At 39.8% G+C, this 18,473-nt stretch overlaps 1 protein-coding gene across 5 annotated transcripts in view; it reads left to right on the top strand.

Moving 5' to 3' along the window:
• The window catches only part of RMDN3 (regulator of microtubule dynamics 3), a 31,019-nt gene that overhangs the window by 2,916 nt on the left and 9,630 nt on the right, over nucleotides 1–18,473 (top strand). For all 5 annotated transcript variants that reach the window (XM_053382505.1, XM_053382521.1, XM_053382532.1 and 2 more), the window contains 6 exons: nucleotides 608–754; nucleotides 4,510–4,774; nucleotides 6,301–6,403; nucleotides 7,596–7,656; nucleotides 15,435–15,510; nucleotides 16,375–16,452. In XM_053382505.1, coding sequence (XP_053238480.1) covers nucleotides 608–754; nucleotides 4,510–4,774; nucleotides 6,301–6,403; nucleotides 7,596–7,656; nucleotides 15,435–15,510; nucleotides 16,375–16,452 — 730 coding nt within the window. The remainder of the gene's footprint in view (nucleotides 1–607; nucleotides 755–4,509; nucleotides 4,775–6,300; nucleotides 6,404–7,595; nucleotides 7,657–15,434; nucleotides 15,511–16,374; nucleotides 16,453–18,473) is intronic.

The following is an 18,473-nucleotide window of genomic DNA, read 5'->3' as shown; positions in this document are numbered from 1 at the left end:
TGAAAATTACATGAACCATGTTTTGGGTGAAATTGTTATTACGCTTTCCTTTTTTTTAGATTGTCACTGCTATTTGTAAAACAGTAATTCTTCCAGAGTAATTTCACTGATACTCAGCAAAAAGCTATGGATATGCTAGAGGCACACACCCTTACAAGCATATTTAATTTCAACATGTTCCTCTCTTTTTTTCTTCAGCTATCTACAAAGCATCAACCTTTATCACACTAACCAGTATTTAAAATTTGAACCATTCTTAGTACAATATAGTTGGCTAGATGATTTTCCCCTAAGAGATATCCCAGACTCCATAGACTTCACAGTTCTATGTAATCTGTAAAGTTGAATGCACTTTTGCCAGTTTCCCTTCTTAGTTATAACTGGTGATATAGCGAAATTATTGTGTAAACATTTGTATATGTCTGTTATACTTTTATATTCTATGACACAATAGTTGAATAAGGTCTTATTTTGTAGGACTAATCTGAATTATACTGAGGAGACTAGAATAATTATTTTGGTGGTTTGTGGGTGCATTAGAGAAATTAATGGGAAACAAACAATTAAACAGCGTAAGTGTCTCTTGTGTTAATATCTCCCCTTGCAGAACCCAACTAGAAGAAAGCCAGAAGGTTATTCGGCGGAGGCGTACTGTATATCCCAGAGAAAGGAGTGATTCCACAGGTTCCAGCTCTATATATTTCACAGCCAGCTCTGGAGCTGCCTACACTACTGATGGTGAAAGTGAGGGAGGGTAAGTGAGTTCAAAGCAAAAATTAGTTTAAAGGGATTAACTTGTGGCAGGAGTTGGTTCCATAAGAGAACTGACTTGTAAAATATCTATTCTGCGCTTAGTATTAAGCCTCATCAGGGAAAGTTCAAGGAGAAGTAAAATGTTGTTAAATTTCTATGTATTTTTTTCTTTAGAGAGCCTTGCTGTTCACTTAGGGCAGCCTTCAAGGTGACAAACAATTTGGAAAGGCTTGTCTCATGCCTAGTTGTGAAATTTGGCATTTCTGAACTATATGGAAAGAGTTTGGAGTTAGACCTCAGTTCAAAAGCTCTTAAGCAGAGATTGCATGATGCATCCCTTCAGATAGACCAGGCATGTCCAAAGTTCGTTTTTTGGGGGGGGGCTAATCCAGCCCGCTGGTCAGTTTAATCCTGGAGTAAACAACTTTGGGGTAAATAATTGTAAAAAAAGCTCAATAACTTCAATCCTAAAAAATCCTTTAAAAAGCTCAACAACTTCGGTTGGCCCTCGCGCGTGTTCACTTCATCAAATCTGGCCCTCTTTGGGCACCCCTGAGATAGTCAGATCAACTGTAGCAATTTCTACAATAGCCCTACAGGGGAATCACTGCTTACATGAGGGTTCCATTCCTGGCTGCCAGACATGTAAGTGTGACGTGCCCAAGTCCATTCCACTCCACTCCATTCTGCCCCACCCCCTTTGGGTACCAAAAACAGTGCGCCTGTCAGCGACCACACATTTACTGATCTCGCACGCGTGTGGAGGTGCCTGTATTTTATAAGATTTCCCTTACGTTCCTTTTTAACTACCTTGTTATAAGGATTTTGAAAAAGAGAGAGCTAGGGTCCCTTTACCTTTAGAATGACCTTTGCTTTCTAAAAATTATTTATTAATTTAAAAATTATATCCCGCTTTTCATCATCAGAACATAAAACAAACTCTAAAAGAGTGCAAAGGCATCTGAAAGTCAATATGAGCAGTTCTTATCTAACTTTGTGTAGGAGGGATGCCCGTTAAATGAGAATCCTCAGCTGTCTTGGAAGGAAGGTTCAGAAATAATGCCATATTTGTCCTTGTGGCTTAAACCGATTTCATGACCTTGCATAGATTTCTAGAATGTGTTGTACTTGGGAAAGAATTTGGGGAGAGATGTGGAGAAGTCTGACCATGAGTCTGTAATTTATCTGCAGAATGGACAATATAAACAAACAACTATGAAGCTTGTACACTTTCTATCTGCTGTTGTCTTATTAGGGAGATTCAGAATATGAAGTTTGTTTTGTGCTTTTATTATTTAGGTGTTACTATAATTTTCTTCACCATGTATTTCTATGGCATTTCAATCAAGATTTGTTCCAAGGCAAAAAGTTTTCTGAAGGAGCATGTTGTAAAAAAGAGTTGTGATCTGCTAGGAACATTTGGCATTTTGAGTTTATGTGATAATAGTTTGGGTCCAAAATAAAGTTCTACTGATTTTACCTTGTGTAAATTTAAACTTAATTTTTATAATAGTTGGATGACGAGATACAAATTAACAGATCTAATCAGATTGATAAATGAAAACCACAACCATTTCTTTCCCCGTGGCTTGTATTTGAATAGGGATATTAATCCTTTGGTAGTGGTGATTTTGGAGAAATAACTCTTGCTAAGCTAATAAACTGCTGAATGGTCTTAGCCTGAGAGCATTTATTTATCTGCTGTATTTATATCTCACCTTTCCCCCAAGGAACTCCAGTGTGGTACATGGTTCTCTCATCCCCACCCACCCTATTTTTTGTCCTCAGAATGACTCTATGAGGTTGGTTAGATTGAGAGAGAGTCACCCAGGGATTGCCATCTTTTATTTCTTTATGGACAATATTACTATGCTTCCTCATAACCAAAGTTATGGATGACATACCTAAACATCATTAAAATAAAATAAAAGCAATATAAATAAAATCACAATAAAGCACATCACACTTCAGAGACTGCAATAAAATGTGGCGAATGCAGGCCTTAAAACTTTTAACAAACCAGAGCCTCAAAATCCTTTAAAGCCCTAAAAAGGTCCCCTAAAAAGCATTGGAGAATAAAGGCTTTTCCTGATGCCAAAAGGAATACAAAGTTCAAATAGTTGGTGGCAGGTGAACCACGGTGGAGAGGGAATTCCACAACTGGAGTACTATCACTAAGGAGGCACACTCTGTAGCCACAAAACAGAGTACTTAGTGCTGGCGCTCTGAGAAGCGCCGTTGGTGACCTCGTGACTGAGTGGAATTTGAAACTGGGTTGCTAGTCCTAGTCAAACATGCTAACCACTGTACTCTGGACCCATACAATTGCACACGGAGTTTGGTCCTTTGAAAAAGGAGGTAAAACACACACATCCTGCATATACTCCAGAGCTTTTTACTGAGTGACTTTGCACACGCATACTTATCTCTAAGTGATTGCAACATCAAGTTACATGATTATGTGAAATAGCAGGTACAAGCAGGGTTTTCATACAGCTTGATACCACTTCGGATACTTCCTGTATTTTAAGTGGCAATATAAAATCATACGAAGGTTCTGGTCTGAGTACTGCAAATAATTGAATGTTTGGAGTGACATATTATGTCCCACATCAGGGGTAGCACTCCAAAAATGTATTGGGAAACTGTGTAAGCAAAGTAAATAAAAATGTAGTGGGTAATTCATCTGCAGGAGTGGGAATAATTCTTAGAAGTGCACTGAAGAACGCGTGGAGGGATGATGTAGGAAGATGTAGATATAAGCTAACACTTACCAACTAAAGCACAGTATGTTGGCATCACTGCCATGACTTATTGATAGAAGATTGTCAAGTAATTATCATTCTGTAGGATGTAGATTCACAGTTCTTGACAGTGTTGTGAAATATATTGCAAGATCAGCATGGTTTTTGGTTGTATAGTTCTACTTTTATTCTAGTTTACTACTTATTAAAAATTCCTTAAAATATTATTTTTAGAAAATGCAGTATTTTTCCGATGGAGCTGGGACACATAGTGCATTGTATCTAAGTTTTAGTAGACCTGTTGAAATAATGGCCCTACAGTAATCATATCTATTAATTTCAATGGGTCTGCTCTGAGTAGGACTAGCATTGGCTACAACCCACTCAGTTGGGAATTAGACTGATGGCCCATGCATGTGTGCTGTGGTTTGTTGGTCAGGAATTTTGGCTTTGTTTTTCAGTTCCAGACTTTGAGGCCATTAGCCCATTCTGTTGTATTGTATTGTATTGTATTGTATTGTATTGTATGTTGTATCTGCTGCTGATACTAAAAGCTGTTGCATAGCAGGAAGTTTAGGATTCCCACCCCCCTATATTAGCATTCTGTTCATAGAGTTGAATCCAAATTTCCCTGAATAGAAGGGCTCCTTCGGTCCACTTCTGATCCAGAAGAGGTATCTCATTAGTGGAAGGGCAGAAGAGGATATTTGTTTATACCCCCGCCAACACTGTTCTGGAGAGTCTCCCCATCCTCTTGAGCAGATCTTTGAAGGTTGGGAGGGGTTGCAGAAGGAAAAACAAACCTGCAAAAGTTAGCCTCTTCCCTCTTTTCTACTAGTGGAAGTGTGATGAATGGAACTCCCTTAGGGAGAAGCTTCTGCCACTAACAAAGTTCAGGCATAAACTTCTATTTCTTAGGATGTGAAATCTATTGACTTTAAAAGCTTTGATTGTGAAATTTAGGTTATGTCATGTTAATGTAATGACAGATTTTCTGCAATTTGTCTTAAAGCTATACTACAGCCAACGCAGAGTCTGATTATGATCGCGAGTCTGATAAAGAGAGTGAGGAAGGAGAAGATGAAAGAAGTTGTGAGACTGTGAGAACGGGAAGGAGGGATTCCTTAGACCTTGTCAATGAGGATGAAACACTGACTTTGGACCCTGCTACAGACGAAGCACTTCGTCAGTTGCTCCAGCAAGCAGATCGCTTGCACAGTGGGAGCGAACAGGAGAAGAGAGAAGGATTCCAACAGCTGCTTAACAATAAACTAGTGGTAAAGTTCACTCTAGCAATTTCCCAGAAAAACTGAGCTGAGCTAACCAGCAGGGAGAGCAGAACAGGATGTTGCGCAAGGTCTTGTCTATACCACAATCCTAAATGAGACCAGGCATCTAAAATGCAGCATGGCTTATGCTGCCATTAGAAAATTAAAACTCTCAAAGCCTGTGGGACTTGGCCTCTTCTTAAAAGTATTAAATTATGTTTTGTTTATTGCGCATTGAAACATACAGTAACTCAATCCCCTAATGTGTTTAAAAGTGAAGCTGCAGCATCTCTGAAGTTGATAGCAAAGCTCTCCTCAGACTTACTACAGTGATGATTTAGGCATAATTGTTTCATGAAATGTAGATACAAACTTGCTTTATATATACATGTCAACAAGTCAGATGGTCAGCTGTTTGCAACATGTTTGGGAATCAACTCAAGCTTACCAGTACCCAAACTTTTCCCATCTTCATTTGCAGTCATTTTTCAGTCTGTTCTTCTAATGTGTCTCTTACATCTTTTGTGTTGCTAATGCTATCTCAAGTCTTCTACTCCCACTCCAAGGCTGCCCTACCCAACTGCTGCAACCTACTTGCTATGCTTGAAGTTGGATCTGCAGTATTATCTAAGAACTGTTTGTTCTGCCTTAATACTCACCCAGTTATTGAGAAATCGCCTCATTTTCTCTCCCTGTCCCAACCCCATGGTAAAATTAGGTTAATGAGCCTGGAACTTATAGCCATGTCAGTAGTTATATATCTGCTTTATATACCATTGTACCAAATTAATTGGCTCTGTAGTGGCCAACTTGATTTTATGAAGTCTCACACAGGTCTCTAGTTCCCAGTTCTGTCCCCACAAGGGGGAGTATTGTCCAATTCAGCCATGCATAATGTGCACATGGCTGGTGTATTCCATCTAGTGGTCATGGCTATGGTACATATGCTATATGCTGCTTCAGCTTGGCACCTTTGTCTGCTTGCAAAGTAAGCCCAGTGTGACACCAGCAGAGGAACAGTTTATTTGCAGGAGCAGGGACTTGTTCTAGGAAGGTTTCTGATTGACATAAGTGTTTGACTGTCTGACCTGAATCCTATAGTTACTTTATTAAAATCTCAAGAATGAGAAGCATACTACACTTTACTAATTCAGGCAAGTGAAGAGATTTAAATAAATTATTGAGTTGGTTTTGCTCGTCTAGAGCATTATTCCACTGCTTGTCAAATTGTTCACAAGCTACGTTTAAAACAAAACAAAACACCTGCAATATGTTCTACTTGGAAATCCCATTTTCTTTTAAGCAAACAGGTGAACTAATAAATAAAATAATTGTCCAGTAGCACCTTAGAGATCAACTAAGTATGTTTTCGGTATAAGCTTTCGTGTGCATGCACACTTCTTCAGATACCAGGCTGCATGCACACTGGACAGTTTTTTTATTTATCTTGACTGTGTCAGACCAACATGGCTACCTACCTGAATCTAGAATCAGGTGAACTAATAAATATGAACTAACATTTGTTTTATCTACAGTATGGTGACAAGCAGGATTTCCTTTGGCGCCTGGCCCGAGGTTATAGTGATATGTATGAAATCACGGAGGATGCAGATGAGAAATTATCTTATGCGTCTGATGGTAAGAAGGCACTTTGAGATAAGGGTGGGTGCATTTCACCAGTGAGTTGTATTGGGCATTTATTTACCTGCCTGCCTTGGAAAAATGTGGGTTACACACACACGTTTGTTTGTTCTATTTATATCTCACCTTTCCTCCCAGAAGCCCAGGGTGGTGTACATTGATTCTCTGCCTCCCCATTTTGTCCTCATAATAACCCTATGAGGTAGGTCACCAGTGAGTTTCATGGCAGAGCAAGGCTTTGAATCCTGATCTCCCAGGTCTTAGTCCACTTAGTCCACTGCACTACACTGGCTCTCAGCTTAAAATTACAGATTCCCGCCCCCACCCCCCGTGGGTTATTCTGACTCCTAAAATGAAATCATGTGTTAAAGAATCTTGTAAACAGAATTGTACTCGGAGAACTGCTTGGCAGGTGCTGCAATTGCATTTGCTGGTTTTATCATGCAATGCAAAACTTTCAAAGCATGAATGGTACAATAAGTCCGAATAGCTGCATCTATATTGGATGTTTGTGCCAACCCACACTTTTGATTCACATCACTGCTACAAACTGCTTTACTCCTCCTCAAATTCCTGAGCTTATGTTTGTCTCAAAATTGTCCACTTTCCTTTACCTCCTCTGTTGCTGCCTCCTTGTCAGACAGCAACCACCTACTTCTCTTTCTGATAGGGCCAAAGTTGGCTCTTTGTGATGCTGGAACTCTAAGGCTGCAGTTCTATAGTCTGCACCCTGAGAACACATTGTTGTGGGAGTTGGGAAGCTGGCAGATTCAAAGCTATAGTTTCCCATCTGAATATGGTACATCATATGTAACATGTCTCTCTTAAAAGTGTAATTAAATTCTTGCTCATTCCTGCCTTGTCTCTCCCTTTGTGACAGCTCCACAAATATTAGGGGTAAAGCTTGATCTCAGGCAGCAACCTTAATCTGGTTTTCTGGGTTGGGAGGCATGTGAACAAAAAACCTATGGTCTCTTATTTCCAAGAGTGTCAGACAGTGAGGTGCAGCTCTTCAGCTGTCATAATGTGCCATCCTTGTATTAGGCTGCTGTTTTCTGAAGAATATCTGCTTACTGAATGTGTGAAACTTCTTTGTACACTGTTAATCTCCAGTTTCAAAGTATTTGAAGGGTTAAGTGTTTAAAATGTGACACACAAATAAGTTTATTTTTGTTGGTTTTCGTTGCAGGAAAGGATGAGGCAGAAACAGCTTTGCAGATGGGAGATCAAAGTGCTGAGTGTCACCAGTGGTATGTAATTACTTCCTTTGTGAAGAAAAGGCAAAAAGAGGAGAATTGTTTTATATATTGGCCTTCTATATGTTGTCACTTTAGACATAAACTTTTCAGAAGTATAGTCCACATACAGAGCTGCTGTCTTCTTAAATGTACAGATTTGATTTATCCTTCTTCCACAAATACTTATTCATTTGGAAGAAGAGTTTGAGTTTATGGACAGAGCTGTTTACAATTAATCAAAATATGTTTTCCCCATTTGCTCTTGTCAGCTAATGACAAACTGGCTCAGAACAATTCTCCCAGAGGATTTTTTTTTTTTTTTGGCTGTTAGAATAATAAGTATGTTTTGACTCTGAGAATATGATTCATATCAGTGTCTTATAAGCCCTCATCTAGTAATTTACTGCTTTCCCCCAGAGTTGTAAAAAAAATGGAGTCTAGGCATATATCTTGGACAGTTCTGTTGCTTCGAGAAAACAAATGACTCCTCTTTTGCCAGCTCCTAATCTCTTTCTTCTGCAAGTCTGCAGTTCAACTACAATACAGCTGTGATTTTAAAATCCCAAGAACAACACTACTTACTGTAAAATTATGATACAGATACCACCTGGTGCTGCTAATAAGCCATTGTTGCAGGTAAAATAGCAATGACTTCAGAGGAGTCCCATAAATGTCAATATTTTTTCTGTTAAGTGCAGTAGTAGCCATCGGGGTGGTGCAGGTGAGGCAGCATTGCTCACCTGGCATCCCAGTGCTTGCATCTCTGCTGGTTACTGAAAGAGGGAGGGACATAACAACAGGGAGTTCAACATGGGCGCCCAGTTAGGAGTATTGGATTGCCTCTGCCTCTGTGGCTCCACCACACTCTCCACTGTTTTGTCCCTCTTGGTAATTGGCAGTGATGTGTGGGGTTGGGAAGCCAAATGAGCAACACCAGGCTGGCCACTGCTGCTTAAGTGTCATGGGCTTAAGTGCCAGGTGGGCTGCTTATAAAGCATCGTTCGTGTTGAACCTTTTATATACTGTGCCTGTAAAACTCACATATAATGATTAACCTACTAGAAAACTGAGGTGGTAAATAAGGTGAGCTTAATAATATGGTTATCAACCCCTTATACTCTGGCGATTTGAGAGTGTGAAGTATGAAGAACTGCTATAGCTTTCATGTGTGCCCAGTGCTTTTTGTCTTAAAAAAATGTTTAGGGGTACTCTCATTTCCTACTCATATTGAAACAATGCCCCTCAATGAGGCCAAACTTAGATTCACAAAATGTTTAGAGATATGCATACCCCTGAGTCTTCCCAAAAAATAAGCATTTCGCCTTTCTGCTGAGTGGTGTATTATTCAACTTTCCAAAAGGCAAGAACAGAATTAAGTGTTTGAAGACCCGCTGCTATCGGATAGCCTTTCAAGGGTTCTAAAACAAAAATACTGAATTATTGCACACAGTTGTCTAAATTTGGTGTCTCATGGGAATGTGAGAAGGGTTTCATTGCATTATCCTTTCTACCAAGCAGTAAAAGGGAGCCTCTTGTTGGAGCTCCCATCTGCTGCTAGAGGGAAGAGACTAAAGTTGTGTATCTGCCAGCAGTAAGAGGTGAGCTTCAGAGTCATTAGGTATTGTTTCTGGAAATATAATGTTTTGCTGGTGCGATGTAATACATGAGAAAACATGGGTGGCTGACCCAGCCTTGTTTTTAATAGGATGTCCCAAGCTTATCCCATGACTTCCAAAACTAGTTGTAACATTTAATTGCGTGGTAGAGGGAGAAAAATAAGCACCCCTGTCAAAAACTAGGGCAAGTCCGTGTGCTGTAAAGCGTGCGGTCTAATGTGCTCCGGCACCAATATGTGAATTCCCGAAGGCCTAGCAAAATAAAAACAACTGAAAATCCCCCATTGCTTCAGCATGTCTGTGGCCTCTGCATTCCTTAAAAACATACTCTGTGAATTAAGGATCAGGAGGAGGAGTTGCTTGTTTGCTTTGGCATTTGTTTGCATTTGCTGTTGAAAGAAATGTTGGAAGTACAACAAGAGCAGGAGGGGATTTCAGAGTGGTCTCTGGAGAGGAAACAGTGCAGGTGCAGCATTATCAGTCCTTTATGCAGTTAGAGTAGTTCTGAAAATATTTACAGACATCCTAAGAAGTCAAAGTTTGTTATTTGCCTTTCGAGACTGAACATAGAGAGTCAATTACAAGATGTGTGAGGCTGGCCTCCAGACCTAAATGGAATTCTGGCACATGAGTTGTCTCTATTTTTTAAAGGGGTGTACAGAAAAACTGCAGTTCTCAAATGTCCCTGAGGTTGTTGTTTTTTTATGAACAAAGTGTGTTCACAAAACATGGATTTTTGAAGCTTAATATGCCCATTCTTCCTGATGTGAATTCTATGTACGTTGTTTTGGGATAACCCAAAAGGTCCATAAAATTTGCTGAAATAAATTGCCATGTTTAGATTTAGAGCTACATAATTTGGAGTTGTTCCAGGCTGTCTCTATTAACAAAAGTTCATTGGTAGGTAGATGCTGACTTTCTCCACTTAGCAGTACAGTGGACCCTCAAGTTACGTACCGCTCTGGATACGTAATTGTATACTTCCAGGTTTCGCCATGCGCACATGTGCAGAAGTGGCGCCTCCAGTTGCGGACTTTTTGGGTTAAGTACGGACCCCCAGAACGAATTTAATTCATATCCGGAGGGTCCACTGTACAGTGATTTGGTGGGTGACATGTAGCAAGTATTTTCATGGGGTACACTGCACCCAGGTTTGTGGCTGTTGCTGAGGAAGCAGGTGTTCAAAAGCATCATGAAAGTAGCTTGGCCTTTAGATGGCTATGGTCACAATGGAACATAGGGGAGAAAAGGAACCATACCTAAGGAATTTCTTTGCATCAAGTGGAGCCTGTGCTCCTTCATAGGTTGTTGGACCAGTGCCCATCAGTCCCAGGCAGCATGGCCATTGGTCAGGGATGCTGAGAGCTGTAGTCTAACATTATTTGGAGAGCCACAGCTCCTTCCCCATCCATCATCTATGCTGCTTTTGATTCTGGTTACAGTAGATGCATTACTAAGCAGCAGTGCTTAAACAGTTGAATTCTATGAATTACCTTACCCAAGTTTCTTTTTTTTTTTATTGGTGGAAGCTGTCTCCTTCACTCAGTGCTGCTATTTTATAATACAAACCGTGCTGCCCAATAAAACAACCAGTTGGTAAACTTCTAGGAATTTTTTTTAAAAATGAGTCACAGCAACCTCTAGTCCAGATGTCAAAGCAGTCACTGAAATTTCTCACATCTTATTTCCCTTTTCTTTCACTGTTTTGAAAATGTGGTTATTCAGAAGGGAAAATAGGGCCATATCCATACCAGCAGCTGTATTGCTCTGGTTTCTGACTCTGGATAGTAATCAATTTTAGCAGATCTTTAGTATGGTCTGTGAATGACTGATCTTCCTGTGCAATAAATCTCTTAGTCTTGAAGGTGTCACAAGACTCCTTTTTGGAGGAGGGGAAGAACTAGCTGGCTGAATGTATTCAAACTTCGGAAATTTTCATTAAGTGAAACTTATCTTGACATTTCTCTTTGTATGGACAAGATTTTCGAGGAAAGTGTTTTCCTTGTATCCAGCAGATTTCCCTTCAGGAAACGGTTCATTTAAAAGTCAGCTTGAATTATTTCCTTCACTGATTGACCTTGTGGCAGGAATGAAATAGCAAGCCTGTTTTTTATAGCTAATGGGAAAGCTGGTGTGCAATAAAAGATACAGTTAGGAGGAGGGGAAATGCAGTATATTTTTCTTGCTTCAAAATTTAAACCATTAGTATTTTGTGGAGTACTGCTCTATGTTAGAGCAGTTAAATACAGTAATACAAAAAACTTCAGTAAAGGTTTGTAACCCCAAGGATGGAAAAAAAGCAAAACTCCAGTATGTGTGGTGTGATCCTTGACATAAAGTTGCACCCATTGTCCCTAGATACCTACCTTCCTTCCCTGCATGCCAGAGGGCAGCTTCAAAGGATGGTCAGGAGTGAAAGAAGTAATCCCCACCCCCAGTGCCACTGCCCCTATCAAATTAGGTACCCTCCACGGCTGCTTTAAAAGAAGAATAACCATGTTGGGAGAGCTGATCTTGGCACTATTCATGTTCTCATTCCCCCGTATGAGCATCTTAGGGAAGATTCAGACAGCTGGAAGCCATCTACTATCACAAAGCTTTCCAAACTTTTCAAGTTGGTGACACACTTTTTGGATATGCTTCATTTCATGACACAGCAATTCAGTTTTGCATCACTTCACGACACAGTAATTCAGTTTTACTAGGAAGCTGGAGGTTAAACTAACCCTTTGCAGCCCCAGGAAGAGTGTTCATGTGACACACCTACACACTGCAGCCGACACACTAGTGTGTCATGATGCGCAGTTTGGAAAGCTCTGTACTATTGGTTTAGAAGCTTACTGGTGCTCCTGTAACTGCATCTTGAGAACTGCATGTTCCCTTGCAACCATGTACATGATGACACACACACATGCATCACTCTAAATTGCATTCAAATTCCTACCTGACCGTAAAACTCACAGGGTTAAATGTGGGCTCATGATCTATTAGGCTAGCACATCTCATTAGTTGTGAAGGTAGAAATGAGGTTGAGCAGAGAGGAGAGAAAAGCCATGTATACCTCTCTGAGCTCCTTAGAAGAAGGGATGGATGAACTATAGTAAAAGAAAAACCTGTTTTACCCCATATGGCTCTCTCTGTGTGTGAGAGAGATAAAACTGGACTTCATTGCACAAGGGAGGCTAGGGACAATTTCATACAGCAAGTATTTAAGTAGTACTGCATAGCTTAAGAGGTATGCAATAGATTCAGCAGATGGTGGGTGACAAATTGTTCAGTTTGTTGCTGAAAACTAAAAGTTTGAGATCTTTCTCAAACTTGGGGTCCCTTTGCTATATGAAATATGGATGGGAGGGTGAGATCTTTCTGGTTTCTTCCTTTTTATATAGTGAAGTTTTCTCCAGGGAGATCTTGGAGCACTATAGAAGTCCCATTGCGACTTGTTTGCTAAAACACTTTGAGGACAAAATCACACATTACCTTGGCCTGCAGCCTACAATTTCAGCAGTTCAGCTGAAATGTAAGGGTGTAAGGTTTCACAAACCATAGTTTATTAAACAAAGAATTGGTGTTGGGGCTACACAATATTTTCTCCCGTCCCTGCTCACACCAGCTTTGGTATGAAGATCCAATTTTATTTTGTACAAGAGGACCCTGTTATGTCTGAACCAGAAAAATGATCACAAACCAGGATCTCTGTACAAAATCTGAAGCATGAGGTAAGGGTTGAGGAGGGAGCATGCAGGTCTGATGCTTGTTCCCAGCTTTGTAAGATTTACAAAGCCTAGGATGTTCTATCTGAGCCACATTTATGCATACAGGAACTGCGCAGTCCTTTTAATATGGATTAGGTGACTTTCAGTTGCTGCAGCTGTTCTTCCAGCCTCCCATCTACTGAGTAAAGGAAAGAAGAAAAACACTAATGTAAATTAGCAGGAGTTGTTAGCCACTTTGTAAAGCCTGTTTACCAAAAATCAAATATAATATAATTATATAAAGATAATATTAAATATAAATCTCCCCACCTCCGCCAAGGCATATAATTGTACTGCAGGGTGTGAGGTAGACGTTTCAGATCTCTCTGCAGTCCTAGGTGGCTGGTTCTATTTTTTCAGCTGGCCAAGGTTCATGAGAATCTGCTTAATTTTGAGTTATATGGCAATGCTCCAAGATCTGAACTATCAACATCTGCCGTCTTTGAGCTGCAGGATACCAGCAGGTGAGATTTGAGACAAAACTCCCCAGTTTGTTTTCCAAGGAGAGAAGCTGCATCAGAACTGGTGGGAGAATTATGCTGTATTGAGTTCGTCAACCCTATGTGGGCCGATTCATTTTCTTGTCCCTGACACTCCTCACTGTTGCTATGCAGAATGTGAATTTCTGCACAGTTTGACACTTCTTGAAGGCCTAGCCCAGCTTAGTATGTTAACCAGGAAAGGTAGAAGGAAAAAGAGATGACAGTTACTACTTGATCCTGTGTGTGTTTACTTGGACATAAACCTTGCTGAGTAGGATTTACTCCCAAGTAAGTGTGCCCAGGATTGCAGCTCTGATGTTCTTTCAGCTCATACTAGACTTCCCAAAAGTTACTGTTAATGGCAGGCTTTTGTTAAGCTGTTCAAATTCTTCTTGCTACCCCCAGTGATAGAAACTGAAAGTAAATATGACAGGATTTACAAGCAGTTACTGGGAAGCGTTTCCTAGTGCCTTGCTTCAGGGCAAGCGTGGAGGTAATTAACTGTGTTTATTTGAAGATCTATGAGTTCACATGGGGGTTATATGGCTTTCTCTTGTTTAAACAACCTTGTAAAACTGTGTTTTAAAGATCTCACAAACTTTTAGTAGTGTTGCAGTAACTTTCATTAGATCATCCTAATGTTTTATGGAGTTGCTGAGCAGCCTGAATTAGAATCTGACATGAACCATTGAACTTTCAGACCTGTAACTTTCAGCAGCCCTTCATTGTGGGGTTGTTCATTGATAACATGCCACGTTGCAGCTAGGTGCATGCAAAAATGGCAGAAAGCTAATACTCAGTGTCAAAGCCTCTGATATTTTCTTCACTTTATGTTCCCATGAGCGCAACATCCCTTTTTCCTTTGTCTCACCCACCCTCCCTGCCTCATAGTCTCTACTTTGGCTTCTCCCCACAGTCTCTTTCCCACTGAGGTGATCCCTCTGTTTAACAATATGCATTGGTCCACGGCTCTTCCAAGAACAGAAGACTGAACTTGTGAACTTCTTCTGCGTTACTTAAGAATTTGCAGCTTTTAAAAATTAAGTTCATGTTCACAGCTGTCCTTTCATATTAAATATTTTAGAAAAGGTTTTCTTGTATTTAACTTGCATTTTGTTAAATTTTGTTCACTATTTCCCCCCAGCTGATTCCCTAAAGAAGAATCATACTCAAAACATGTAGGGATGGTTATACCTCATTTGGCATTTTTAAAAGACAGGATTATTATATTTCATTTGGCATTTTCTTAGACATTCTGCTTCATAGGTATAGAATTAATACTTTAATAATATGGTTCCCCACCTTTTCTTTGATTGGTAGGCAGCCTCTTTTCATGCATCAACTAGTCCTAGACATCCTTTTATAAGCTCAAACGAAATAGCCTGGGTCTGAATGTGTTGGCTTGCCCACTTTAACAAAATGCTGGATTGGGTCCTGATTTCTACGGACATGATCAGATTGGATTCTGTTAGATTTATATTAACCAAGCTTATCGTGATTCTAGAGAGTCTAGAAAAACTTCTTCTGCACAAGCTACTTTCCTTGTATCAAAGGCTGGCCTCAAAATCCCACTTAGCAAGTGGCATAGATGGTGTTTGTCAAGTGGAGTTCAACTTGGCCAAAGAGCAGTTTGAATATGAGCCCTCTGAGAACAACCTAATGCCAAGGCTGTAAAGTAGTCCTGAGAGGAGATAGTGACTCACCTGAGCCTTGGGGTACCAATTCAGGGTGTGTGTAAATACCTATGAAGTGACAAGGTATAAAACTTTGTGTTCGTAAACTGTTGTTAATTATTTGCCCTCTGTTTCTTTGTATATGGCTTATCTGGACAACAGAGCATTTGATATTTTCCTACCCCAGAACACAACCACAACACCATGCTAAAAAAACAGATTTTGGAACAATACACTAATGCTCAGGCTTACTGTAATTTCCAGGTATGCCATTTTATGTGGCCAGGCTTCAGAACACGAAAGTATACAAAAACGCATACAAGCAGGGCACACTTTTAAGGTAAGATGGCTTTTTCTCTTTTAAAAAGACATTTATCGCAATGGAGTAAAATGGGATGTTGTGTTGAAAAGGCCTGAGAACATGATAGGAAGGACACCAAATATATTATAAGACTAAGCTGCAAGTAAGATTCGCAACTGATTATAACCATGGTCTGCATAAAGCTACCCAACAAATTTATGGCTGAGGTTTATTCTGACTTTTACTTCAGCCAGTACTCGGCACCATACATTTCTGGCACCCTTCTGTCTCTCTCACCCTCTCTCATATAACACACATGTACATGCAATGTGGGTGCTGCTCTTCTATGGTGCTGTTCTGTACTCCAGAGGACTGTGTGAAGTAAACAATCATGAAGATAGGGCCAGTTAATTTAATGGGTCTCTGCTTCAGTTGAACCCTACAATTGGCTCCTCCCATGTTTTTGTTTGTTTCGCATAACAGTCTCCAGTGCTGTAGGATCCCATAGTGGGAAAGCATCCACTATGAGTGCGTGTAGGAGGAGGATTTTAAAATGTGTGGTTGACATAAAAGAGGACGTGTCATTTGTGCCCTTTAACAGATTTTAAGAAATGACTTAAAGAAGTTGCAGAGAGTCTTGTCTTTGGTATAGACTCTGGTATTAGCAAGTACTATATTACCAGCTTTTTGATAGTTTACTGCTTTCAGTCATTGTTACATAAGAAACATGTTTTTAGTGGAATCATAGATTTTATATTACCAGCTTTTTGATAGTTTACTGCTTTCAGTCATTGTTACATAGGAAACATGTTTTTAGTGGAATCATAGATTTATCCCAAAATGAGTGTAATCTTAAAATTGTGCTTCATGAATGAGAAATGTCTTTGCTGTACATCTCTTTAGAAACATGTAGACAAAGCAATTGCTCTGAAACCAGATGACCCTAAATCTTACTATCTCCTGGGCCGGTGGTGTTACCAGGTAAATCATTTTCTTTAATATGTATTTCTGAGGTCACAAGACATCGTGCTAAATTATTTTGTCTATATTGTTGTTTGTTGTTGGCACCCGCCTGTCTCGGGAGACAATGAAAGAGTGTGTCCTATTCCTCCTCTGGTCAGTCTTGTGGATGCACGACCAATCTCCAGGTGATGCGGTCATCTGCAAGAGACTCCCACATGGAGGAGTTAATGTTGCCAGCCTTTCTATCACATTTGCAGACACCTTTGTAACACAGAGTTGGTGTGCCAATGGGTCTGGTGCCTGAAGCCAGCTCCCCATAGAGCATGTCCTTGGGGATCCTACCATCTTCCATTCTGTGGACATGACCAAGCCAGCATAGAATAGGAAATAAAATACATCTGTTGAATGCCTTAGGGTTTTTCTGTGTTTAACTGTCTGGATTCTTTTATGCAATTTCAGCTGCCGATAAGATCTTCACAAAAATAGTCTGCTTCATTGATTTGGTTCAGCGACTCAGTTTTATTGCATTTATTGCAGATGGATGCAATTGTAATGTTTTGTGATGCTTCAAAATTCTGTTGTGGTACAGAGTTCCTGATTTAAAATGTTGAAATCTGTCCCACAGCTCCTTTCTCTACTTCTTCCTATATTTGGCATTTGAGTGTCGATGCATCACTTGTTTGAGGCAACATTAAGAATAAGCTCAATTAGATCTTTGCAGTGGGATGGAATTTGCATGGAGTGTTATGGCCTTGTGATGCGCACGCTCTCTTTCTGTCTCTCTCTCAAACGTGCACACACACACAAGGCTAGTGGCTGCTAGCTAATTCACTGGTCTTCAAGGCATTTACACTAGAATCTAATAGTTGACCAAAATGGAGTTTCCCAGGTAATGTGGGATGGCCAACTTAAAAGCTGCTGATATAGAGAGCCAGCACTGTTTTAAAATGCACGAATTGGCAACATGCACAAAACAACCGCTAATGAGCAAAAAGTACTGTTGGATTTGTCCCACAAGTGTCATATGGCAAGTAGTTTTAGATGGGAATGTAATGTGTCTGACTGCAGAGATTTGTAGTGTGATCATCTGCTGCTACTGTTAATCCTGATTACTGTTTTATACCTTTGTTTGCTGGGGAGTGAGTATAAGAAAGCTGTTAAGATATTTATATTGTGAGTTAGTGTCAAACTGATGCTGGCTTCTTTTTGGCAACATGCATTTGTACAAAATCTGTTCATGCTTGGTTTTATTAATATGAGGTATATTTAAAAAGTGATCCTTTTTTAATTGAACAAGTTAAAATTGTGTTGAATAATTTTGTAAAAAACCTATTGTACCTTCTATTGAAACGTTACTATTATATGCACCAGTAGATAGCTTTAAATTATTTGCTGTCTCTATATATTGTGCGTGTTCTAGATTAGCAACATTATCTTCATGATTTATTACCTGGATCTGTTTTCTTTCTTTCTTTCCTCTTCCTCTAGAGGGGAAAATGCTATTATGCTGAAAGCAGTTCCAAGTTGTAAGAAACTCAAGATCCTAGGTAGTTTTAAGATCCTGATTTAGTGCTTTGTTCATTGGAGGGGGCAAGGGAAGTGGACACAAAGGGATAGTGAAAGAAAAGCATTAGTTGCAGGCAAATGCATGCTTTCACTTTCCCCATAATTTTACTCCAGTAAAAACAATCACACTTCCCTCTTTTGAACACACATGGATGTGATTAAGGATGTTTTGGAGCACTCCAGGGCTCCAGCATACAGTGTATTTGTATAATGCTTAGCATGTGTTTTTCTTCTGTTGCTCTTATCAGAAACGGTTGCAGGTATTTAAAAAACTGTATCACGTGCTTTATATTTTTCAATGGTGTAAAGAAAGGAATGAATTGAGGGCAATTCATTCACTTATTGAAAAAAACCTGACTGAGCTAAGTTTATTTAGTACAGTGACTATGAGGCATAAAAAAAAAAAGATTCCCAGGTAATGGGACTGCTAGCTTGCTCTTCCACTGCTAGCAGAGTCCAGCTTGGCTGCAGTT

Source organism: Podarcis raffonei, chromosome 1, assembly GCF_027172205.1.
Source record: "Podarcis raffonei isolate rPodRaf1 chromosome 1, rPodRaf1.pri, whole genome shotgun sequence".
Lineage (NCBI taxonomy): Eukaryota > Metazoa > Chordata > Lepidosauria > Squamata > Lacertidae > Podarcis > Podarcis raffonei.
This window is presented reverse-complemented; position numbering and strand designations above follow the sequence as displayed.